The sequence below is a fragment of the Dermacentor albipictus genome, chromosome 10, assembly GCF_038994185.2.
Source record: "Dermacentor albipictus isolate Rhodes 1998 colony chromosome 10, USDA_Dalb.pri_finalv2, whole genome shotgun sequence".
NCBI lineage: Eukaryota > Metazoa > Arthropoda > Arachnida > Ixodida > Ixodidae > Dermacentor > Dermacentor albipictus.
The window spans coordinates 53,980,277-54,005,433 of NC_091830.1; the positions used below are offsets into that span (position 1 = coordinate 53,980,277).

A 25,157-nucleotide genomic window follows, 5' to 3' on the forward strand; every position below is an offset into this window, starting at 1 on the left:
AGCGCTTGAAGCCTGCTTGGCACTACCGGGATCTGCCCACGCTCACCTTCTTTCTAATTTTTGACGCATAAACACGAGAAATATAAGGAAGCCTAGCCATATACAGCTGTAATATAGCTCTAAGTTTTACGTGCGGAAATCTAGACTGCTTAGGAGGCACGCTATATTCAGGGATCCCGCATTAACATTGAGCACCTCCTGTTCCCTAACCTGCATCCAATGTATGATACAGAAGTGTTTTCGGATGTCGCCCCCATTGAAATGCGCCCGGCTCAGCCGGCGTTTGATCCTGTGGCCTCGTGCTTCCGAGAGAGAGAGAGAGAGAAAGAGAAGGGAAGAAGGAAAGGCAGGGAGGTTAACCAGACTGAGTCCAATTAGCTACCCTGCATGTGGGGAGGGGAATGTGGAGTGAAAGAGAGAGAACTTAGGTGTAGGATGTCTATAGTCGGGCACTCAAGTCTGTTGCCCTCAGATCGCGAAAAAGCACTCGAGCTGCTTTCTGGGCTAATGAACTGCGAGGCCAGCCTCCCAAGATCTCCGCTTCCGTAAATGGCCTGTCATCCAGTCTATTTACGGCACATTCGAGAGTCTCACGTTGATTATCGCTCGTGCTTCAGAGCACCCCGCCATACCCATGAAGCCATGATGGTGGGTTACTTCCCGACCTATATTATGTCCAGTCAGCATGGTGAAAGTTCAACTTTGACAATTTTGTTGTCGTTATTCGTGTGGTTAGTTAATCACTAGCCAAACGTCAGGGACATTTTTCCTGCTATGTCGTCCTATTCAATAAAACGAGCTCTGGCAAATTCGTTTCTCCATGTATTCAATGGCTACCGTCAAGTATTCTTGTGGTGATAGGCTGCTCCGTGAACAGTTAAAGAACATGGTTGTCAGATTTTACATCAATTAAACCACTGACAACAACGTTAGTGAAGGCTCTGTGCCATAGGGCTTTTCAGTGCTGGATCGCGTACTGAGAACGGATTGGCATAAAAAGTGGTGGCTGCATGTTGGATAAGGAAGCGGTTATCATTGATCATAGCATTATAAATTGATACGTCGGGCTTACGAAAATTCTCCAAATTTCAGCGAAGCCGAAGACATTCATATTTACCCATACGGGCGTCCTTGCTCATTTATTTTGTACTGGATACTGTGACGTTAACAGCTCGTCGTTACTTGACCGATTTTACGTATTGCCAGTGATTAAGTTTCAAAGATGGTCCACAAGGTGTACATAAATTGCCAATGAAAACATGCTCTTTTTAAAATATTGATACTCGAGATGACATGCTGCCCCAGGCTACGTCGTAAGCAAAGCTTTAACCCTAGCGTTAATTGCGTTGTCTTATCATCCTCAGTAAAGTTCACTTTCAAGACTGAAATCTACCATGCAAAATATATTGGCTAAAATAAAGCCACAACCATATATTTAAGGAAATATCTCCCAAAGGCTTCCAAAACGCGCAGCAGCTCAAGTCCTGCAGTAAAATTGTTCATAATCGAGGTAAGGTACATATATGATTCCACAGCAACTTCAGAAGCTTTTATTGATTCCCTCCAGTTTTTTTGTTCAGTAATAACAACAATAACCCCACTAACGACCACATCACCATCCGCCGCAGTTGCTGAGTGGACATGGCTTCCGCAGCTAGGCACCAAGTCACAGATGCTATTCTCGATGACGGCGGCTGCTCTTTTAAGAGATCGGAATGACAGAAAGCTCGTGTAGCGTGCTTTGAGGGCTAAATAATACCCCTAAATTGTGAAAAACTGTATTCGAGCCCCCGACTACGACGACGTCTATGAACTACTGTCGAGTTGTGGAATGGTAAGCACAACAATTAGGTTAACAAAAAATGACTGGTTCTTTTAGGCACTGTATATAAAGCCCGAAATCTATAAAGATGCGATAAGCTCTGCATGAGTGCATATCTCTAATATGTTTCTACAAATGCGCCAGGGATAAATTGTATATGAAGCAATTTCCTGACTTTGGCTGCAGTGATACAACATACAGGCCGTATAAGCGCATGATGTCACGGCCATGCATGGAGATAAAGAACCTTTATAAAAGTCATGCTGGTACATCGGGTATTCTTACAAGCATCGGCTTGTTAAGAAGAAGAAGCAGGTATATGGCACTAAAAGATAAACAGCATGACTGTGACCGCACCTGGATGTACATTCGAAATGGCTAGTTGAGGATGAATTGCAAAAAAAAGCTAAGCGCAACAACAGTAAAAGAGCACAATGTCTAAATTACAGCATCATTGTGGCATGTATATTGGTACAGGTATAGTTGCAGGTTCTTCATTTTCTAACGATTTTACAGCTATAGCTTTTATGTACTGATTGCCAGTCTTTTTAGTTAGAGAAAAATGCTGGTGCGTGAAATTCTAGTGGAGATTTTATGATCTTTGTGGAGAATTTGGGGATCATTGCGGTAACAGTATAAGTGCCCTAGAGAAGACAAACGTGGTCAAGGGTGCCACGTGATAAGCAGAGCAACGAAACTACAGAGAGGCGCATGGATAGTGCTAAGTGGAATACTGCTAATTCGGGGTTATGGACAGTTTTTGAGAGAGTTACACCCTGTCATGCAGACACCGACTGCTACATCTAGTTAATTGTAGTTTAGGTGCCGAAACACATTACGCAACGTTCTGGCCGTTGCTATTTCTGTATTTATTTTGTTCTCTGCCACGTTCTTCTTCCACCACGAGTATTTTCTTAAAAAAAGACTTTCTAGATATTTGATATCCAAATTTGTGACAGCTTGTACTTTCATCTTTTCTGTTGTCTCACGTTCTACTTCCTTCATATTTTGTTATATAGAGTTCGGCTTGCTTTTTAGTAGTTAAAGTAAAATGTAAGGGCTAAGTGCGTGCATAGTTAGTGTTATATCTACTTTAATACATGAAGTATTAAAAATGGGGATTTCGCCTTGTGGCATACAACTTGGTTAAACTATTGTGCCTACTAATGGGGTAAAGTCAAGTCTCAAGCTTGTGATGGCATTTAGACTGTATCTGTAACATTGAATATTATAAATAACATGAACGAATACTATGAAGCTAGACACCTAGGTTAAGTGCTGGCCCTAATGATGAAGTAGAATAGTCGCATGTTGCATCTCTTTCAAATGAAGATGTAACCAATTTGCTCGTAAACTTGCATTGATTCAAGTACTAGTTCAGAATCAGTTAACAGTACATTCTCTTTTGGACTTCATCGTGGGAACCACTATGAACTCATGTACCCATCTGTGAGGGCGGCCTCAATGTTACCCACATTGCTTGCTAACTTTATTTATGCATATTTTTCCATACAGAAATAGAGAAATAAGGATAGAATAAACATCATTTAGATGAGCACGCGAGCGAAGCGCGCATGGTTGGCTTTTCCGTTAGCCAATGAGTTGTTTCCATTTTATACAGAAACATAAAAGCCTGAGCTGCCCTTCTCACTCTGTCCACCAGCTTGAACTGGCCCGTGAAGCCAGAGCTGGACAGTTCTGCCTCCCATGGTCATGTGATGGGATGTCTTTTGGTTGTGAGCTCGAGTTTATGTGCGCGTGCCCATACCATGTGGCAGAGCGTTACGCAATTATAGGAGTCGGGGCGTTTTGCAGAGTATAAATGCAGCATTTATAGCCTGGTACGAACTCAAACATGGGCCCGTGTTCGTAGTTCCCCCTACACTGCGGTTTCCTTTCGCGTGGGAACCCTGTGCGGTGGCTTTAGTGTTCTTTGTGACAGTCGGCAGTGCTGACAGATGTGTGTGTGTAGGCATGCGGAAGTGGCTCAGGATGTAACTCCTCCGCGCCTCTCTACCGCCGCTCATCGTGCGCGTAAGGTCGAACACAGGCTTGTTCCTCTTTATTGTCGCGTAAGGTATTGGGCTCCACAGTCCTCACCATGTGTATGTAAGGTGAGAGTTGGTGCGCTTGCGTCAGTCTGTATGAGATATAGGGCCATCAACATTTTGCTGCCGGAATAGGTCCTTCAGGTCACCGGAGGACCTTACAAGTCTATGAAGCCCTCCTGCTGTGATCTAGTCGCGATGGCTTACGCTATCTCTAGATCCCAGCGCTCCTCAACGACAAAGATGAAGCTCATCATTAGCCTTATATACTTACGGCTTGGGCAAGTTGCCACACATTCCTCTTTTGTGTGGAATCTGTTGGGGTGATTAGAGCAGACATAGGTTATTTCACACCCATTGGACTCGCGCACGAAGCTCCACTTTCGATGCACAATGCTGCAGTGCTCTACTGTCGGTGGTATGTCGCAAGAACTGTTCCGTGCATCGACACCTGTAAAAAGCAGAATCACAGACAGATGATGAAGTGATTTGTAAAGACCAGTCAGTCAGGCAACAATATTAAATTATTGTTTCTTACCTGCCTCATTCAGTCACTTTTTTGTGCGAGAGTGAACAGTAAAAGAAGCCACTGCCTCATTACAGCACGGAGCAGCTGCTTTAGCGCGGGTGAACGCAATTCAATCCAAATAAATATGAACTTTTCGCATTGTGACACACTTGCAGGAACATACATCGGTCACAACGAGAGCTGTACAGGACGCCTAGTATTTGTTGACAGAGGTGCGCCCAAACCACGGAGCAAATAAACGCCTTAAAAGCCTTTAACGCTTGTTTGGCAGGAACTACATTCCTTCGTGTATGATACAGGCATTTATTCTCCATGGAAAATATCTGCGTGCAGTTGTGAACACACATCACAGAATGGCGTCGTTATATTCCCCTGCAATGCCGGTCTCAAAAATAACGACCGCTCTAGGTAATTAGGGACACAGAGCCTTGCCAGAGCAATTGAAATTCGTCCAGCCAGAGTGGCTACGTGAGTCAGCTGCTTCAAGGTCTGCCTTGTAATCCACAGAAATCAGGCCTAGTGTATTGGCCGGTTTTTCTAAGTGCCTGTTTACCCTCCCCCCCCCCCCCCCAGTTTTTTTTGAGGCGCTATAGCCAATTGTCACGCCGCTGCAGGGCTCCCTGCTTAAACAAACTAGGCGATTGAAGTATGTTACGATGAGGCGCAGAGAACGACGAACGTCATGAAGACGACAAAACGTGGACACACTATTTTTATCCATTTCCGCATGACACTTTAACCAGTTTTTGTGGCACAAAAATCTTCGTAATAGCATCCAAATTTTGGCCAATCCTCCGCAGTGGGTACGCGCCATCGAAGAATGAAATCCAATTTAATCGAATTCAGGCTGGCTGGGCTCTATTCCATCTCCGCGAACTTTCACTCTTTGTAAACATATTCTAAACAGTTTTACACGCGTAACAATGTGTACAAATGCGCGTGAAAACAAGAGATATTTAATACCTGTGTGCCACTCTCTGCCTTGACCAGCAGAAAAGCGTTTGACCTTTTTCGCCCGAAAATGAATTCAAACTGAATTGCCTAATGAACACATGAACTGCCGCACGCTATCTCTCGTCTTGTAGGGCTTCCTTTTTTGTTCCCTATTTATCAATCACGTTTCGCACTCAAAGGGGGCGGTGGTGTCGTCCATTAGCAGCAGCAGCTTTTGATGATGATTTATTGGCAGCCATTTTGATGGGTGGCCGGGACTAATAGTCACCTAGCCTGCTTGAGTAACTCAGGCATTCAGATACATTGAGTACCATCGCCACCTGGCGGGCATTGCTTGCATCGCCGATAGTGTGGATTGTGCGACGCGTCGGCTTCTACACCGAACAAATTTACGCATGCGAGTATGACATGGCTCGTTTTAAATACCATTTCGTCGGTGGTTGTAGCACGGCCGTAGAAGCTTGTCTGCATCCTCGAACGAAAAGCACAAGTAATTTCCCCTCCGCTGCGATCCTACAGGACTGTAGTAAGATGAGTGACTGGTCTATGCCGACCTCAAGGCATGCGAGCGCCGAACCTTCCTTTCGCCGCAATCATTATCGGTTTCATCGTCGCTTTGGGCTTCGACTAAACCGCATAAAGCATTTTCGCTTGCTTTAAGGCTCAGCCAATAATCGCTTTCGAGAATAATCGCGATATATTGATAAATCCGCAATATTTACGGTAGAACGCAACATGAAAGAATTGCGTGGAGTGTCACTCGGCCGTAAAAAAATAAAAGAAAGAATTGGAAAGAATAATACTTCGCGAGTACTAACTTTCGTGTCATACGATTTATGATACGCCAACTGTACCATCACAATTGTCAACGCCCCCTTGCAAACATTCACTAACGAAGTTAACTAGCATGGTGCCCGGCCTCACTGGCAAACATGAATACTTCACACTCGATCACTCGATGTCCACGGAACCTCGCTATGAAAATGCTGACGTAAGGAATCGTGGCAGCGGCATCGAGCGAAGGGACGCTTCAACGCAAACTCAGGGGTGAGAACACAGTGTACCCAAAGCTATGAGTGGTCGGCCCACCTAGACTGCGCCCCGAAAGCAGGCAGCTTTCAAGTTAAAGCCCGCGCGACTGCGAGTGGCCGTAGTACTACGCCCTGCTTCCCTTACTTCCCCCGGTCTCACGCACGCGACGGCATAGGGTTCGCTTCCGCCCTTGTGCAAGCGAAATTGAGCGGCCATCATTGGCTCCCCATCGCATGCTTTCCCTCGACGCACTGCACAAAGGACGCCAGGACGATATTATCCTAGCACTTCTCTATTACCAACAGTACCGGTAGTAACTATCAAAGGAAGTCAACCTGGCGTGCCTCTGCTTCCTTCATCCTCCGCAATGCTTTGCTTCGTTTGTCCTTTCTGCATTTGCTCTACGTTAGCTACACTTTCCTCTAGGTGGCGTTACTTTGCCGCGGGCTCGCGCTCCTTGGCACTAACCCCGGGGCGCGATTTTCTTCACCCCCAGGCACCTTCGTCGTTCGCTTGCTTCGCGGCTTCAGACAGACACAGCCGATTTGAAGAGCTGGACGGTTATGCTTGCGTAACACGTGAGGTACGATAATGTATGCCCAAAATTATGTAAAGTGCGCTATAATCTGGCTACTTCAACTGAGCTGTACAGGAATGCCGACTTTTTTATAACAAGTGTAAGATTCTGCTCTAGAAATCAATAATAATTGGGTTCCACAACGATTTCACCTAACTAGGCAGAACAGCAGCAAAACATGTACAAAAATATTGAAGGAAATGTCGAAGAAGACATCGTTTTGCTGAGTGCCAGTCCCCCGCCGTATGGAAGGTATTGCTTCTTTGAAAAAAGGTACATTTGGCGCGATTATATTGAAAATGCACAGTCGTAGCATAATATACAAGGTGTTCCTGCTAACTTTAGCCTGAGCTTAAAAATATGCGAATGCCGCGGAGCTGGACAGAACCAAGCTAATGTTGTTTGCCGTCACTTGGAGATACGAAAATTGTGTTTTTCATTTTGCCTAATGAAATATTGTGCATGAAATAATTAAGACTAATTATCTTGTTAGGGGGAATCAAAACTATAATTTGAGTATCTCCTAGTGACGGCAAACAACCTTATGTTCTGTTCGGCTACGTGGCATTCGCATATGTTTACTGTTACTAAAGTTAGCTGGGGCACCCTGCATAATCAGGTCACTGCAGTCAGCAAGTTTCGTTATCATCAAATCTATTTTACATTTTGCTGAAAACTACTGCCTATGGATTCAATTACTGCAAAACCTTCCGCGTATTGCTCGAAAGTGCGCCACGCGTAGAACGTGGACGTATTATTCCGTCTTCAAATGAATAAAGAATTATACACACTTACGTGTAGAAGTTCCAACAATAGTATTCATAACCAATAGGAACGCCAACGCGTGTAGTGCCCACATTTCTATTATGCTGTACCCAAGCTGGTCCCCACTCAATGCAGATACGCACGGCTACTTTTTCACAGTATGCTTGAGCCGTATAAGAGAAATCACGTCAGTAGAAAACTTATGTAGTTGCATGGTGAATAACTTTACCTGGTTTGTGCAGATCATGAATGTAGGTGCGTTCTTTTTACAGAGGCATTGAACAGCACAGGTAGGGTGTCAAGGTTTTTAATAAATGCTCATTGTCCGAATTGTGCGAGGACACAGAGACAGGCCCTTGTGGCGGACTGGGAAAGTACTGCTTTGCGTGACTGTCTCTCGCCTTAGCACCAACGAATTGTGTGCTTACCACACAATGTGGAATCTTAGTCTATGTCATTGTAAAATCTTAGAAGCAAAATCCACTGTTAATAAGCACAGGTGCTTAAACTGCGTCATATACTTGGTGGGAGAACTAGCATTGAGAAATTACATCAGTCCTTTTTTTTCTTACCTTGAAGATGGAAATATTGGCGCTTCAAAATGTACCAGTTGACGTTGAGGCGATATGTACACTAAATGTTAGTAACAGTAAATATGTTTTTATCGTTGTGCTGGAGGACACGTAAGAATTCATGTGGCTTCAGTACAATAATGTGGAAGCCCACCGTAGTCCTAATGTCATTGGGACTGAGGTGATCATCTGCAGTTGGCGTACCACTATTTTTCGTGCTTGAACACGACCAGTTCAAGCGACAGTGGAAACCCTTTCCAATAAATGACCATTCTTTATTCCTAAAAAGAACTGTGAATATTGCTTAACCACAGGAAGCACAGTTTCATTTATAAGTAAAAATGAATAGTCCAAATCAGGTATACCTTAGCTTTATGGTAAATGAATAATGAAACATCCTGAAATTTTATGAAACATGATGGTTTCCTTCTTTATCAACAAAATCGTTATTTCCTGCATGTCTGAAAACTGCATGAGCTACCCATAAGACGGCCGCCATAATATGACTGCTGATTTGGCATTTGCAGGATGCGGTAGGGAGGCTGACAGGGTTTACATTTTTTTTCAGAAAAAGTCGTGCATATGCATGAACAGCCCGAATTTCTAACCTTGTCACATGTAGTAGAAGGATGTTGCCATATGTTTGCTTTTGAAATTGAATAACGATCTCTTACAAAGGTCACCTGAAATTCTGCTTTGATGAAATAAATGACGCATTTATTTCGTGCTTCCAAAAGAGGAACTTTGACGTCACGAATAACCATATTGTTGCCGCAGAGACCCCGAAGCTGAGATCCTTGAAGACACGCCTCCCAAAGAGAAGATGAAAGAGCAATTGTTCAAGAAGTTTTTTAACCTGTTTCGCAACAAGTAAAATAAAACTACGCACTGCAGAGGATAGTGACGACACAAACCCGACTTGACGAACGTATAGCGGTGTCGTCGCAGTATATCCTTTCCCTTTTCAAATGCCTGATCCCTCGTTCACAATGCCTTTTAAAGCAAATAGATTTGTCTTTGTCGCCCGTTTTCGCGGATTGTGCTTGGCAGTCGCACGTTCAACTCACCGCTGGTGCAAATGTGTCGGTACCAAAGACGTGCACCCTAGGACGACTGAGGTGTGTGGGGGGGGGGGGGGGCACATTCGTTGCTAAATGCGAAGGTATACCTCTCTTCAAATGGGATAGAGTGTCTGCCTATATTACTACTACAGATGGACTTGTTAACAGCTATGTTCACTCTAGAATTATGCAATGAAACAGCAAGCGCTAAGTGTTAAGATAGCTCATGGGTTCAAAATTTCACTGTCTGGCGTTATCGCATCAAACTTTATTGGTACAATACAATGGCACCAAAATTGGGGGTCGCATCCCCGACCTTTCATGGGATCTTTGGTGTTTAATCAGGCGAAATAAATAAAGACACAGTTAATTAGGACGTGGGTAATTAAGGCACTCGAACTCACGACCTATGATAGGAGTCCAACCCTGGGCCTTTGTTGTTCATTTAGACGATTTAAGCCAGAGGTAATTAGGATAAGGCACTCGAACCCACGAGATTTGGCATGAAGAGAATTACGACCATTGGTGCGAATTAAGAGGAAGTTAAGGCACACTTAAGATACTGCTAATTAGGCACCCAAACCCACAACCTTTGGGGGGAGAAAAGTGATAGGATGGAACAACGTATTCGAATGAGATTGTCGATTAATTTATTGGATGTTTCCCGAGCACGTAGGCTTTTTCATTCATCTTTTTTTTCTCACTATGACAAATAGAGACCTTCAAGTAAACCGATCCTTTAACAACTGGAAAGGTCTTTGCGGAAGAATTCGGCAATTCATTTAGTATAGAATCGTTTATATTTTATGCATATTTTTCTGTCCCCACGATACCGCTTCGCCACGAGAAACTGTGTCCATGCAGCCCATTCTTTTGTCTGCAAACCGGGAGAATTTCGCGTGTATTTATTGTTTCTTCTGAAACCTGCGCGAGTTAATTATGTCTCCCCCACCACTTCCACTTTAAGGTGAACTTTTTTGCTCTTTTTTTGCAGAAAGCATTTGCCAAATAAAAAAACTATTGTGCCCTAATGAGTAGAGCAACTGGATTCTGTGTTCGAGGACAACGGTTCTGTTTCCACAACGCTCACAGAAAATATCTTCCTTACATTCAGGCAAGACAGGAAAATACCTGCCACTTGGTTCTGAAATTGAGGCAAGGAATGATTCATATTAATGTTTTATGCAGCAGTGTTTATGGGGATTAGAATCTCTGACCATTGATGCAGCTTTCCGGCTTGTCCCTTTATCTGTTTCCATGAGTGGCCGTTGTTATTGATGGTAATGATGCTGATCATGAATGCATAAAGAGTATTCAATGATCTCAATGCGCTCATAATACATCAAAAAGGGCTGTCATACTGTGATGGCATGTGCAGAAGATTAAGGCCGGGCTGTCTCAACGCCGACAAGCTTTTGTACATATGTAGAAAATCACAATTCGCATGTAGATGTAGCACTAGCTTTTTTCCTTAAATCTGTGTATAAAAGACAAGCGGTAAAAATCTTCTCCGCCACAAGGTTATCGGACAGCAGCCTCACCACAACGATTGCATTCCGTCCTGCTAGATGAGCTGCAGTAAATGTTTGCATAGCCTTGCGGAAACAAACGGCCCGTAGCGCATGGTGCACTCTCTACAGAAAAACCTCAAGCTTTTAAGGCTTAGCCTCGTTCTGCGTTTTCCCTAACTCCACTTTCATGTGAAGATATCCATGCATCTACAAGTGCCCTAAACTACAAACCGTTTTCTAAACCTCTCAATAGTGCTGTCGATTCTTGTCCCCCTCATTTTCTGTGTGTTACTTTCTGTCCGTCGCTTCTTTCTCCGCTTTTTTTTTTATTTGTATCCTAAGCTTCTTTAGCAATGGCGCATAGCAGTTGTTCGTTTTCGACGTTCCTACTGCCGTGTTGCCTCCTTGCGCGAAGTGAATTTTCAGCTACGTCATTGTCATCTCAACCATCCAAAATTTACTAGTTCGTGCTGTTAAATTTTGGCTTAGCAGCAAGGCAGTTTGCACAGCACATTACCATTTTATTGGTGCATATATCGCAACAAATAAGCATTGGTGCGTCCTGCACTTTTACATTTGTGTTTGACGATTTTCTAATTATTGCTTACACCAGAAGCATTTGCTGGCGCATGCAATTATGGTCCATTTCGCACTTGTGGCATTCGCTAGTTTTAATGTTGTGAGGCGAATTCCTCTCATCGTTAGGTGCCGTGAATAATCAACTTTTACTCAACATCACTATCTACCTTGCGCTTAGGGTAGCATGCTTTGCCGGCTGCTTCGGATGGTGTAAATGATTTAACGATGCGGCGCGGTCCTTTCGAGCAGTTCTTTTTAGTGTAGCATAAACGAAGGTCGTAGGTGAATAAATTTTTACTGGGGCTCCTTACAGTCCTCCTATAGGCTATTTTTTTCATGAGCACCTATTCTTGTACCGGCCACAGGTTGCTTAACGCAGATATATTGTCGTATCGCTGTGCTAAAAAAAACTACGGTGAAACAATTCGCACGGCAACATATATTGTTCATGTTACAGTGTCGCACTCACCAGAGCCGTATTTGACTGAAGAAAATTGTACGAATAAGTTAGCGCTGGATAAGAGTGACTGCGTTTGTGGGACCGTGTGGAGTCCGGGCAAATTAATCGCTGTGTGTGTCGGCCAGAAATTTAAGCGCACTAAAACACATATGTGAAAACTCTCGCCATCCTCGGAAGTGGAAGTAAGCGTTGCATCTGTGTACTATTTAGAGCACATTTTGCAATATATAACAGCGTTTCCATTGTTAAAGTATAATGTAACAACTCACAACGAGATAAACGAGATGAGGTAAGTGTTCTGAATTGCAAGTAAGAAAGTTCCTGCATGTATAAGCTGCTTATAGTGTCCTACAGCAAAAATGGGTTGACTGAAGTTGTAGTGGCAGCATTAGCAATTACACTCCATCTGGGCAAAAGTACATTAGCTTCATGGAGCCGTTGTAATTTTCCGGAAAACGCATCATTACTAATCTGGACGCCATGCGCAATAGATGAGCAGTTTCGTCATTTCCAACAAAAATGCAACACTGGTAAATATATAAAATATTTCTGTGAAGTGTGATGAGGTAAGGAAATGAACCTTCATAGGGTACTTTATTCACCATTCATAATTACTACAACACCTACCAATATTCAGCAAGTGCAATAAAATATTGTTTTTCTACTAAACATGTAAGCCAGAAATCATCCATCATGACAATGTGATGCGAAGGGTTTCTTAAAGGTATAGGCGACACGAATGCACATTTCTTATGTGCTATCCTTGAGTGCTATTTTCCTTTTTTTGATGTCTCTTCAACCGCATGGATCTCACACTTCATAAAGAGCCGGCGGCATATGGACATCGAAATACGAGACGTGTGTGCAAATGGCTAGACGAACCCCTCTGGTGAACATGTAATCAATTACATTAAATTAGGTGCACGAAAAATGAACAAGCGAAATTTTGTTTACTTTTGCTTACTAGTTGCCTCTCTCGCTGTAAATAGATCGTGAAAGTTTTGTAAATTGGCCTTTGTTTTACAAACAGTATGTCGGTGCACTTTATAAAGTATGATGGGTCCTTATGGGAGGAAAACGTGATGCAAGCCCTCAAGCGTAAGCTACGATGTGCAAGGGAAAAAAATAAAGCTTGATTTTAATGGTCGGATTAAAGTTTATACAGGTCTGCTTAGCCCTAAGTTTTTTTTGTGCTTAAAGAAAGGCGTGCAGTTCCAGCATGGCGAAAGGTCGGCAAGGCAGGCAGTCCTTGTGTCGAAGCGGTCCCTGAAGTTGACCACACGAATGCATCCCATTCCTTAATATGCCAGTAACTGTTTTCGTACCTATGAACTGCGCACGTCTCACCTCTAGCATTACACATTTTTCAGCTCGAATGAAGCACAGTGTTTAGCGATCACGAAGCTGCATTTCCCATAGCCGGTCGCACAGCAGAAGTGTAGAAGCACTAACGGTTTCGCAGTCGTGCGCTTTAGCTTAAGCTAACACGTGGTGTGCCACTAGAATCGCCCATCTCATTGATTTAGCGCAAAGTACTCCTCAAAAGGGTCTACAGCCAATGATACTGTTCGAGAAAACTAATTTTATTTCTCAGTCGTTCGCATTCATTTCTGAGACTACTAACATCTTTATTTTACAGAAACAGTGAAGATGTGCGGTGGAAAACAGTGTGCGTTGCACCATCATCAGCAAATAATATCACTGTAACACAATCATCACTGTTTTTACGAAGTCATTTATGCGAATTAAGAACCGTACCAGCCTCAACACTGAAATATATTAAACACAAAATAAAACAGTTTTCTTTTGGTAAACCTTACACTTTAATTTTACATGCAGCATACATTTGCGTAGTTAAGCCTGTGATCTATAACGAGCTCTGCTATGAAGCCGAGGATCTCTTAGGTTCTCTAGGAACATGCTTTCTGGAATATATTCCAAGGTTCTAGAAACATAAGGAAATTGCGTTGATATGGAGCTGATTATTAATTGCTGATGGAAAGTCATGGATCCCAGCTGCCAGTGGTGTTAAAGTAAAAAAAAAACGTTTTGCGAGAAACCGTGCTGGTAATAACAAAGTTGTTTGCTATCAAGTGTTATTTGTCTTGGCGGTATAGCGAGGTTCATGATGGCTATAACACGAGAATGGAAACAATGGCCAGTACACAGCTGCGTACTTTTGTGAAAGAGAAACACGATGTGCACAGACAATGGAACTGAATATCGTGTGGAGCTTTTCGGCGGGAACGCAAGCGAGCGGGCAGAAATGCGTCCGAGACAAAGTGCCTGACGTGTGCACGCACTGCCTCAAGGAATATTTTGTCGTCATTGTGTTCTTTTAAGCAATGACAATAGTTATAACCGTTGACGCACTGCGCGGTAAGCCAACGCATATCCCAAGAACTTGAACTTTGATTCTCAGGTTTAAAAGCAGGGTATGTTTTATGTGTTGGATGTGACAGGTGGGCTCCAATGCAGCATTCAAACAAACGTACATATGCATCGTAGAGTGCTTGAAGTACCTTTCTGCATAGAACTTAAACGACAAAAAGTATGTCAACTTCTTTTCATAGAATTCACTTGAGAGTCCCCAGCATAAGTCTCTCTTAAACTCAACTCCCAAGAACATGCGGCTTCTGCTGGATAATACAAGTTGTGCATTCGATCGGTGTACCGCATGCAGAAACTGGCTTCCCGGTAAATGCGACAACTGCACACTTTGCAGATGAGATATCCCGTCATTGTTTACACAGATAGCATGATGTCAAAGTGGCTCCCTCCTGAATCTGAGCGCCAAGCTGAAGTCAAGGCACACCTGACGTCCATTTGCACATGCCGTGTGCGTAGACAGTAGGTCAGATGGAGCTCAGTAGGTGGCCAAATCGTTCAATGACACCAAATTAAGAAATTTCGGCTGAGTACTTATCCGTGAGGCACTGCATGGCCGTTTTAATGCTGAAGTATTGGACCATCTTCAATGAGTACGTACAATTTGCTGTCCTGTAAGTGGCTACAAAGCGAATGATGTAAAATGCCACCAAGGCCTACTACATTTAACGATTTAAGAATGTCTGCAAAGGCGACATCGCCCTAAGCGACTTTAACGTCTTGAAACAAGGCAGCATACATTTGCAAACGGCTTCCTTGTGTTCGACGTACGTCAGAGTCGATAACCTGCTTTTTAGATGTACCGCCGCTCCAAAATCTTGCCGAGGCATCTGCATAGACTCCGAAGCGCCTGTCCTAGGTATCAGTCAAGACGTGAATAACCATCTGCTATTCTTTTACAACACTATTAGCAAGCGCTAAAGGTTGTTCGACATAATCCCCAAAATCAAATTGTCCTATTCAAAAAGCGAATTTGCGCGACTTCAATTCCCGTGCCAGTCTACCAGCAGCCGCTATAAAAGAACAGAAACACCTAACAAACTTGTTTTCCCAGGTTACAGAGAGAGTGGCAAGTAATGTCATCAAGTCCGGCCACCAAGAAATGGCTGCACAAAACAAGTGCCGCTTCTTATTCATCCATCAAAAAAGGTTGCTTCAAGGTGGGATATAATGAAAATGAAGTGATGAGCTGTCCTCACTCTGTAAAACTTGATTCACCGGCAGTCTTACAAGACAACAAACCTGCAACGTCAATATGCTAACAAATACGAGGGTGGTGTCGTTCGAAAACCCCGAAATGCCCTCCACGCGAGAGACAAATCATTTCGGGCATCAAGGGAATCGTTAAGAAATCATGCATTGTTGTGAGGCCAGCTTATTCGTACAGCGCTGCGTTTTCTCTTTTGTACACCTCACCAGTTAAAAGTGATAACTGCACTTTCTGCGTCTATATCTTCCGTTTGCACGACAACGAATGACTGAAAGTTTATCGATACCGATGTAAAAGTATTACATATGCATCGATACAGATGCGTATGGAAGTATTCTAGAGAGAATGTGCGGAGGCCTGAAGGACACCTTCTGTTGCGTCTTCTAGGCTAGACTATAAGTCGTCATGACAGATGTATTGAAAAGTTTCGATACATTTCCCACTATTTCATTCATTAGATGTGCTGTAGAACTAGGACTTGTAGAACTAGAACTAGGAACTAGAACAGTGCTGTAGAACTAGGACTTAGCGATTGATTCTCTGGTAAATTAAGATATGTTCACTTGGTCGTGTTACCAGGTCCACAAGCCATTTCTCGCTTCTGGTAAAGAAGCCTGCAAAAAGACGGGGTTGATTCCTCTTTCGTAAGAATCATAGAACACGAAAGTGAAACGTGTTTTCACAGAATATGTTGCATGTTCATTTCGGGAGCTCAGTTTGCTGCAACGAAAGGCGCAACACTTGCGAGTCGGCGACCATCCAGCTGGTTTGCTTGGTGACCGGCGCCATGCTGCCAAGTCGCTTCGGCGAATGTACTAGCTTTTTGGTCCGACTCGGTAGTCAACGCTCAGCTTCAGGAATGCGAGCGGCCGAGTTTGCAGCGTTGAATAGTTGTGGAACAGGTTCTGTTAGGAGAATGCCAGCAAAGTACAAAAAGAGAAAAAAATCGAGAGGCAGACATATGCAAAGCGATAGGGGGGTGGCTGGACTAACAACTGAAGTTTATTGATGAAAACGACGTCCCCCCCGCCCGTACTGAACATGCGGAAGGCATAACCTTTCCTATACGCCATAATCACTTTCTTTTGCTCTTTTTTTCTGTTTGCTGGCATTCTCCTAGCATAAACAAGTACCAAATAGCCGAACAAGCTACTCTCATCAACTGGTTCGCAAGTAAAAACTAATAAAGGTCGGTTCAGCCCAGCTTAATCCCTTTTGCGTTCCATCGAAAGAGAAACGAGCCTTCAGCAGGCATCGCTCAATTTGAATGAACATTGTCAATAAAATGAGTTCTGTCATCGTTCTTTGGGCAGTTAGTTTGCCTATAGAATAATAGAAGACAGGCACTAGGTCCGGCAAGCTTAGTACAGGATAGAGGATAGAGAACACCGAAATGAGTCTGTGCGGGCAGTTGCAATTAGAAAACTGAGTTTATCATGCTCAGATAAGGCAGCACTTTTATACATCAGTAGCTGACGTCATGGCAGCTTAGATTGCGTCGTCACACGGAGCACCCAACTTGCGCCTTCTTGTATATAGCATAGGCCTGAATAAGGCAAACCTCTGATGCTAAGGTTCTCGGCTTCATTTTATGTTGAGGTATTGTAAATGGTTGTTTTATAAGGTGCCACAAGGAATTGACAGCGCGGACACAGGATGAACCGTGCTTTATTGCGAGATGTCAGTCCACTCGAAATGAAAGTTACACATCACAAGCAATGATTTCAAAGCATAGCGAAGCCTCGCGAGCTCATTGGCTTAACCGTGGTGAACTGATTAAAGATATGAAGCATACACTTCAGATTACCATGTGAAAATACTGCATATACTCGACGACAGAAATGCTGTATATTCTCATTGACGAGAGCAGCTGGAACAACTCCGTATTTCTGGAAAATTAGAATATTTAAAGGGTTTTATTAACAAAACCCTTTCAGCATAGAAACGGGAAAATTCGCATACTAGCTTTTCCCATTGTTTGACTGCGTAGGTTGATGCACTCATTTATAAGAGAAAATTTTGTTAATATAGGAACTCCGTGAAAGAACATACATCAAAAAATTAATTTCAGGCAAGACATAAGCTTAAATAGGCACAATTGGCTGTTCGTCAATCGTGACTTCTTTGACGTGATGAATTCGTGTAGCCCATTTTATCGTGTGAAACTTACGCAATTTCGATCGTGAGTTCTTAAAAGCAGAAATCATATCGCGCAAGATGCTGAAACCTTTTGTTGGCGCACGATAGGGCCTTTTTCTTTTTGTCAATCCGCACACTGGCGCAAGCATGCGTATTGCCTGTATTTTGGTCACAACATTATGAGCATGTAATGAATATTTATTAGGGCTGTTGTAAACAGTTCTCTGCCTACAACAGCACAGCAGTAGAGGGAAGATAAAAAAAACATGTTAAAAAGGTAAAAAGAGAAGCTAGAATATGAGCACAATAAATTTACGTCAACAATTTTTTTTTGTAGAACGACGTGCTGAAGAAGGCAAGTTTCAAATATTTGTAAAGCTATAAGCACTTTACAATATATTTTTAATATGTAGGTCTCAGATAAAAGATTATGCTTTTAGCTGTTAGGTTGAAAGATGCGCTTTACACAGTCGGAGTTGAGTGCTTGATGGCTTCAAACAATCTTAGACGCTTCAGTATTTGACTACTAGACCTACGAAATTTAATAAGGAAACAGAAATGTATGTTTATTGGCTACGTAAGAGCGCGTCATCCTGAAAACGTTTTTGCTGTTGCTGCCACACACACGAAATGCAGTGATGCGCTATTCAAAAATGTAAATTCTGTGGTCTTTCTTTTCGAAAGCACGATATGATTCTTAGCCATGACGTAGTGTGGGACTGAGGTATAATTTCACCTACCGAGGATTTTTAGCGTTCACAAGATTCATTGCACATGGTCGGATCTGCATTTCGGCATTATGGAACAGTCGTAGGCTGCTGAGGTATGTTCCTGTGATCCTCACTCGAAATCTTTTCTAGTCTAGAATAGTACTCATATGTCTAAGCACTAGAATATTTCGTAGCATGCAGTTATAAGCATTGGGATTATTATTTCTTCATGACTAATCTTCTATTTTAAGCTTTTCTTGTAGAAAATTAGGGTAGCTATGGAGTCTTTATACAAATTGGCTAAGATACTCCCTGTACCCCTTGAATACGCTATGCCTTAATGACTGCGTGATCTTGACCAAATAAAACACCTTTTTGTGACCTATGAAAACTACAGAGAGGCTAGGTTTATTACGGATATTTCTGAAGCCCTTGATAGATGGCATCAATGCGATGCATTGCAGAATATTTTTTTCTCGTCTGAGAATGTACTCAGGGTTTCAAGTGTTGCCAAGATTCTACTGAAAATAATCTTTGGGAATATTTTGTACAAAACTGAAAGCAGGCTAATGGGTCTCAATTTCTTGAATTTTTCTACGCCTACCCTTTAATTAATTGATTAGTAGAATGTTGGTATTCTTGAAACTTTCTAGTACAATTGCCGTTTTTTGGTATTAGGCAACGATGGTCTCAAGCACTGCGAGTACATTTAACCTCTGAACTAATGGCCAAATCAACTGTTATTTCATGTTTCTTCACTTGTGTTCCCGTAACGTGTATTGCAAAGCCATTGTATAACGTCATCGCTGTTTATGCATGAATGTTCTGTATCCTGTTCGTCACTGCTTGCGAGCAAGGTTACGTGGCTGCTGTAAAGTTCGCTATACAACTTCTAGCTGGTTTCACTGATTTATGGAATTTGGTGATGAAATAATGGTGATAAGATTTAGCATGATTACGTCTTGAGCTTTCTTTCAGTTAACAAGTTTGATTTTAACAAAACAACGTGAACACTAAGCTGTTCTTTTTATGATTTCTCAGTACGTTGCTTATTTCATTCGACGCAGAGTTCACTGAGAAGCAAGGTGTTATTCTATAGCCCAGAAGGCACAAGGAATTCCGTCATAGTCACTGATCACTTTTTCATCCCTTTCTTTTTAAATTTCATGGCGGTAAATCACCAAGCAGTGCGAATCAGCACTGCCACTATATAGGATAATGGCATGGCTGTTTTTGGCAAACGTAAAAACTCGCGTCACTATAGATGTGAATGTTGTAGAAGTTGCGCGAAATAGCCAATATTTTTCCTGTACTTCCTTCGGGACCTAGCTAGTTCACTTGATGTATGGTGTTTAAAAGAAAAATAACTTGAACACAGATATGTTAGATACACTTGTTAAGCACATGTTCTAATTTACACGGCACATCAGGTTTTTTGCATACTGAAAGCAAGATGTCTTGTAAGAAAGATGGCTCATAGGCAAGGCGATGTGCAATAACGGTTTGGTGCGGTATAACATCATGTCTGTTTTATTTACCTGCTCCACCTGAATGGACATGTTCGCCAGAAGGTCGTATGGTACACCAATCTTTAACAGCCCTTTAAGCTGCCAGATAATGTCCATGTTGCCCAGATTACATATTTGGCGCGTTATTGTAGCATGTTGCCCTTCATCGGCAAGGAACTGCATCGTACCATTTGTGCCGAGCTTGTGGACAGCAGAGCAAAGCATCTGAGCCATTGATGTAAGAATGATCAACTTTTAATATTTGTAGCCCTGTGATTCCGGCCAATCTATGTTTCTTAAACTGAGCTCAATATTTCCTTATTCAGAAAGGTCACGCTTCAACTTGACACTCGGAGGTACAATACATACCTTGACAAGTCTGCTTCCATGTATCGTAGACATACAGCTTATTCCTCCATTCTCCGCACCCAGTATAAAGCATGTACAAACGGAGAAATCCATGGACGTCGGGATAATATCTCCACCAGAATTGGTAACACGGAGACCCCTGGAGCCAGTCACTGCACGTCTTCCGTTTTCTTGGAGGCAAAGGCCGCCAAACTGCAAGCAGAATGCCAATGTAAATCTTCCTGTGTGGCTGGCACCACTACAAGTCGCAAGACACAAATACGTAGTTGATTTTATGGCGAAACTTTTTGTACCAAGTGTTACATCGGGCTCCAAAATCAGAGAAAAACTGCGATCCGTCATGTAACCTCCCCATCCTTTTCAAATGTACCTCACCTTATGCAGAGCTTACCGTGACGAGAATTCAGCATTTAGGTCAGCCTTACCAAACACTTATGTAGCTCAACTTCCAGTTCGCGTCTTGTGACAAACGATATTTGGCGATAGATTATGAGAAATAGACCACTGGTACTAAGTTACAGGAAAAACTCCGTATTGTTCCTAATTAAGATATTCCTAATTGTATACTTGCATTTAAGGTGTGACAGCATGGCAAACACGTGTTGCATGTCCTTTGGCAATTACGATATTGTGGATGGTAGCTGCATGTTAATTCTTCAAAGTGCCGAGTGGTGCATCTACGACTACATGGAGCTATATTGATATAGGTGATTAAAAAAATAATTATTCTGCGCTGATTCCTCTTTGCAAACAAACGCGTCATGCTGTGGACTTGTTTGGACACATGATTGCTGTGTGTGATGTGTGAGCCCTTTCGGTGACGTATTTTTACGAAAAGGCTACAGAAAAGTCCGCCATACCTGGCCTATAAGTGTAAGTGATACAGTACTGTACAGTGCTCTCGAAATGAAACGTGACAGGGGGCATTTAGTAGAACCTTGAATCTGTGCAAAGTACTCGAGAGTACCATGTCATGTCGCAGGGACTTTGGTCAATAAACTGACGCGAACTTCGATCTAAGTGTACGCCCCAAAATTACGGCGATGTGACACGAACAGCAGCACGTGGAAGCGAAAGTATGCGCATTAGCCCTAAATTGACACGTTTCATTTCGTGAGCACAGTACGTATTAGTGGGACAGGGTGATTTCGTTAAATCTGCTGAGTGCATGTTTGAAATATTTTCTATCTATACTGAATATACAATAACGAAATAGTGCTCTGTGAATTCAGGGTTCGTGCGCTGTCCCACTGTCTTGGCTTTCAGTGATAGCTGAAACAATTTTACAAATTGTTTCTCGCAATAACGCTACCTCAGACACAAACAGACCATTAAGGTGTTCTCCAGATTTTCTAAAAAATAAGGGAACATCTAGTTAAGCATACCTATATCGAATTCTACAAACACTTTGCTCTGAGCCTATTTTCGTCGTGCCTGTTTACTGGAAGGACGCTTCGCTTTAGGACATCTGTGGTGGAGGGGCGTTTTCATTTGGCCTTACCGAGGCGCAATTAAAACGCAGGCGAGAACTTCCCCGGACAAAGATACACGCAGAAAAATAAACATTACACCCAAGCGACGCTGATGCTTTCCCACTCCCGCACGTAAGCACTCTTAAGTGTAGCTGGAATGTTTTCTGTTTTAGTTGTGCCCTGTGCCTACAGCATGTTCTATTCATTATGTTCGTGAGAGCCTCGCGTGGCATTTCACGTGCTTTGGTTCCTTATTTTTATCAATTTCGTTTCCCTTATTTCCTATTTTTGGTGCCTTGTGCTCGTGCCTGCGTTTTCGTTCATGTTTTTGCCTTTGTCACTCGTTTTTTACGGCCTCAGGTATGGCGCTTCCTGTTTATTTGTTTGTCTGTTTTTTCTCTTTTGGGTGGCATCTTGTTCATTCCGCGTTTTTTTAGTGTCCTGCGTGTAGGGAGGATAAACTCGGAGGATAAAAAAGTGTCATCTTTTCTGAAGACGACAGCTCTCTGCTAATTGACCTAGTGCAGATATACTAGGACGTCCCGGGAAACAAAAATGACGGCGTCCCAATAGCCAGAAAGAAAAAGAAAGTCCACCGCCATTTCACCCTGTGAAAGCGGATGTACAGCAAAGCTGTTGATGACAGATGACAGTAGACGCTAGAAAAGTTGAAAGCCCCGCCATCTGCTATTGGGCTGCGCTGACTGACGTCAACCTATACACCGCCTAGTGCAGGTGTGCTCTATTTTGTGGCGTCAGTCCATACAGCTTTTCCAGCTGTCACTTTCAGTACACACCTTCGCTGAAGTGCAGCGTCCATCCTTATCCTTCTGAATCCTCCACTTAGCGCAAGTGCCTCATTTAGCTAACTGAACGTTTCAAAGTGAATTGCACCAGAAAAATCGTTAACAACGACTCACACACAAGCCGCAGACGTGATAGCTTCGGATTGTAATTATAACAAACGGGAAAATATAATTCTTTACGCTAATCTGAAATACAAATCCCGTTTCAAGCTGCCGCTTGTGGTCTGAATGGCCACGATCGCTAGGCGGCGATACTGCTTTTTGTTAAGGAATGAGGAGCGAGGAGAAAATCTCAACAAGGGACTGAGGCAGGGTTGCCCTAAATCCCCATTGCTGTTTGTGATGTACATGGTGAAGATGGAGGGGGCCCTTAGAGGAAGCATTCTCCGGTTTAATCTCTCATGCAAACAGGCGGGTACCGTAGTAGAGCAGCAGCTTCCAGGTTTATTTGATACGGACGATATTGTGTTGCTAGCTAACAAGCAAAGTGATTTGGAACGTCTGGCTAATATCTGTGGAGAGGAAGGCAACAATTTAGGTCTGAAATTTAGCGTTAGAAAATCAGGTGTTATGGCATTCAATGAAAACAGTGAACAGAAAGTGGCATTACAGGGCCAGGAAATACTTCGGTTAAGGGAATGTAAATACCTTGGTATATGGATAAACGAAGGCAAAAGATATATGGAGACATAGGAGAAAATTATGATAGTGAAGGGGGAGGGAAATGGCAGCCATAATTAAACACAGAACACTATCGGGAAACAATAGGTACGAGGTACGAGGTGGTTCCAGGACTTACATTTGGAAATACACTTGTTTGCTTTAAATCAGGGGTACAATCAGGACTCGATGGGAACCAAAGGTCAATGGGGCGCCTCGCATTGGGCGCTTACGGGAATACTACTGTGGAAGCTGTGCAGGGTTATATGGGCTGGACTAGTTTTGAAGTGAGGGAAGCTCGCAGTAAAATTTATTAGGAAGAGCGACTGAAGAATGTGGAAGAACGTATATGGGCCGGGAGAGTGTTGAGGTGTCTGTACTGGAAAAACATTGATTCACAGTGGAGGAAAAGAACAAGGAAGCTTACCAGCAAGTATGCGGCCTGCAGGTTGGGCAACAAAGCAGCACTGAGAGTCAAGCGGAAAGTCAGAAAGGCTGAAATAATCTCATGGGTGGCGGCAATGGAAACAAAACCTACCATGAGTAACTACTTAAGAGGAACAAATAAAATCAGGAAAGAAACAATTTATGATAACTCAAAGGGAATCTCATTACTTTTCGAAGCGAGATCGGGATGCCTTAGAACACGCACCTATAAAACGAGATATAAGGAGACAGAAGAAGCATGTGCTTGATGCGTATGGTAAAGCTGGGCAACGAAGGAGCATGTTTTATTAGGACCTGAAGATGTCTGCCCAGCGGCGATTTAGGCACTACTGGCCTCATTGAAGCCCTTGGGTTCAGCTAGAGCACTGGAAAAGTAAACATGTGCGCAATAGATATTCGTAAGAGGCGATTGGAAGATTGGTGGAGAAAAAGTAGGGAAACGACAGAAAAAGAAGGCGTACAAAAGCAAAGTTCGGAATAGGGGATCAGAAAATTTGGTTGCGTGAGTTCATAGGGTGTTTCTTTTTTCTTTTAACCAAGGTAGGACATTATACAGTATAATAGCAAGAGCTTGGTGGCGGAACCCACCACCCCGTTCCAAAGGGGACGCTCATAACATCCATCCATCCATTCATCGAGCACGAACCTAAGAAAAATCCCGAACAACCAGAGGCTAACAGCTTCGCTGTGAAAGAAGTGTGTTGAACTGGTGACCGAGTTCAACAGCCAAACCAACGTACAGCGATAGACTTGGCAATAACTATCAAAATGCTGGTTGTACTGAAAAAACAAAAGGGGGAGAAGGGAGAGCTCGGAAGCACGCGGGAAATCTTCTCGTCAGATGAGCATGTGGGCCACAAGCAACTGAAGCAATGTCGGTACGGGAAGGCCACCCGTTCATCGTTGTCGAGAGGCAGGGGGATCACTTCGAGCAGCCGTCACACGGCACACTTCGATGAACGCTATAGCTTGCGGTGAATGCCATATCGTTATTTGAACTCCGTTGAGTTCTACCGATCCATCGAAACTCTCTGCGAGGGTCCCGCATATCTGAACGCGTTGTCCTCGTCGATTTAGTTTGCACGGGCAAAAGACTATGTGAACTAAGCAAGAATGTCGTCGTAGTCGCTAATTTTGCTTGCTACGGACGATGTTACGGGTAATGCAGCTGCGAGGGCTAACTCTTCGGGTGGTACTCAACTTATCGATACTTAAGTGCGGGAAAGTATAACTTAAGCACAAACGTGGTTCTTGAAGAATCTTGTGGGTTAATCACTACTTATGCATACGTTTGGTTTGTGAATACGGAAGTGCGTATACCGAAGCATACTCCGATTGTGACGTCTCAACAGCCGAGCCCACATGCATTACGGGCGACCATGCACACTCTCCTTGAAATGTGAAATTTGTATTTATTCTCTTACAAGCATCGAATTATGAGGTTTCACATGCCGAACGCGCGATGTGATTACGAGCCACGCCGAAGTAGGGGACTCCGGCATGTTTTGACCACCTGGTGTAATTTAACGTGCACCTAA

At 43.1% G+C, this 25,157-nt stretch overlaps 2 protein-coding genes across 4 annotated transcripts in view; one reads left to right on the plus strand and one right to left on the minus strand.

Annotated features, from left to right (window-relative positions):
• LOC135907625 (actinia tenebrosa protease inhibitors-like) overlaps positions 1 to 25,157 on the minus strand; it is a 41,754-nt gene that overhangs the window by 13,974 nt on the left and 2,623 nt on the right. Inside the window, exons 3-4 of the mRNA XM_065439315.1 lie at positions 20,235 to 20,426; positions 4,145 to 4,321 (exon numbers count right to left, since the gene is read on the minus strand). Coding sequence (XP_065295387.1) covers positions 4,145 to 4,321; positions 20,235 to 20,426 — 369 coding nt within the window. The remainder of the gene's footprint in view (positions 1 to 4,144; positions 4,322 to 20,234; positions 20,427 to 25,157) is intronic.
• The window catches only part of LOC135907626 (uncharacterized), a 92,248-nt gene continuing 81,254 nt past the window's right edge, over positions 14,164 to 25,157 (plus strand). For 2 of the 3 annotated variants that reach the window (XR_010566076.2, XM_070526710.1), the window contains exons 1-2: positions 14,164 to 14,289; positions 15,353 to 15,458. Coding sequence is in view for 2 of the 3 variants with exons in the window: in XM_070526710.1 (XP_070382811.1) it covers positions 15,375 to 15,458 (84 nt within the window). In the remaining variant the exon portion in view is untranslated. The remainder of the gene's footprint in view (positions 14,290 to 15,352; positions 15,459 to 25,157) is intronic. The other variant, XM_070526709.1, reaches the window with a different exon arrangement.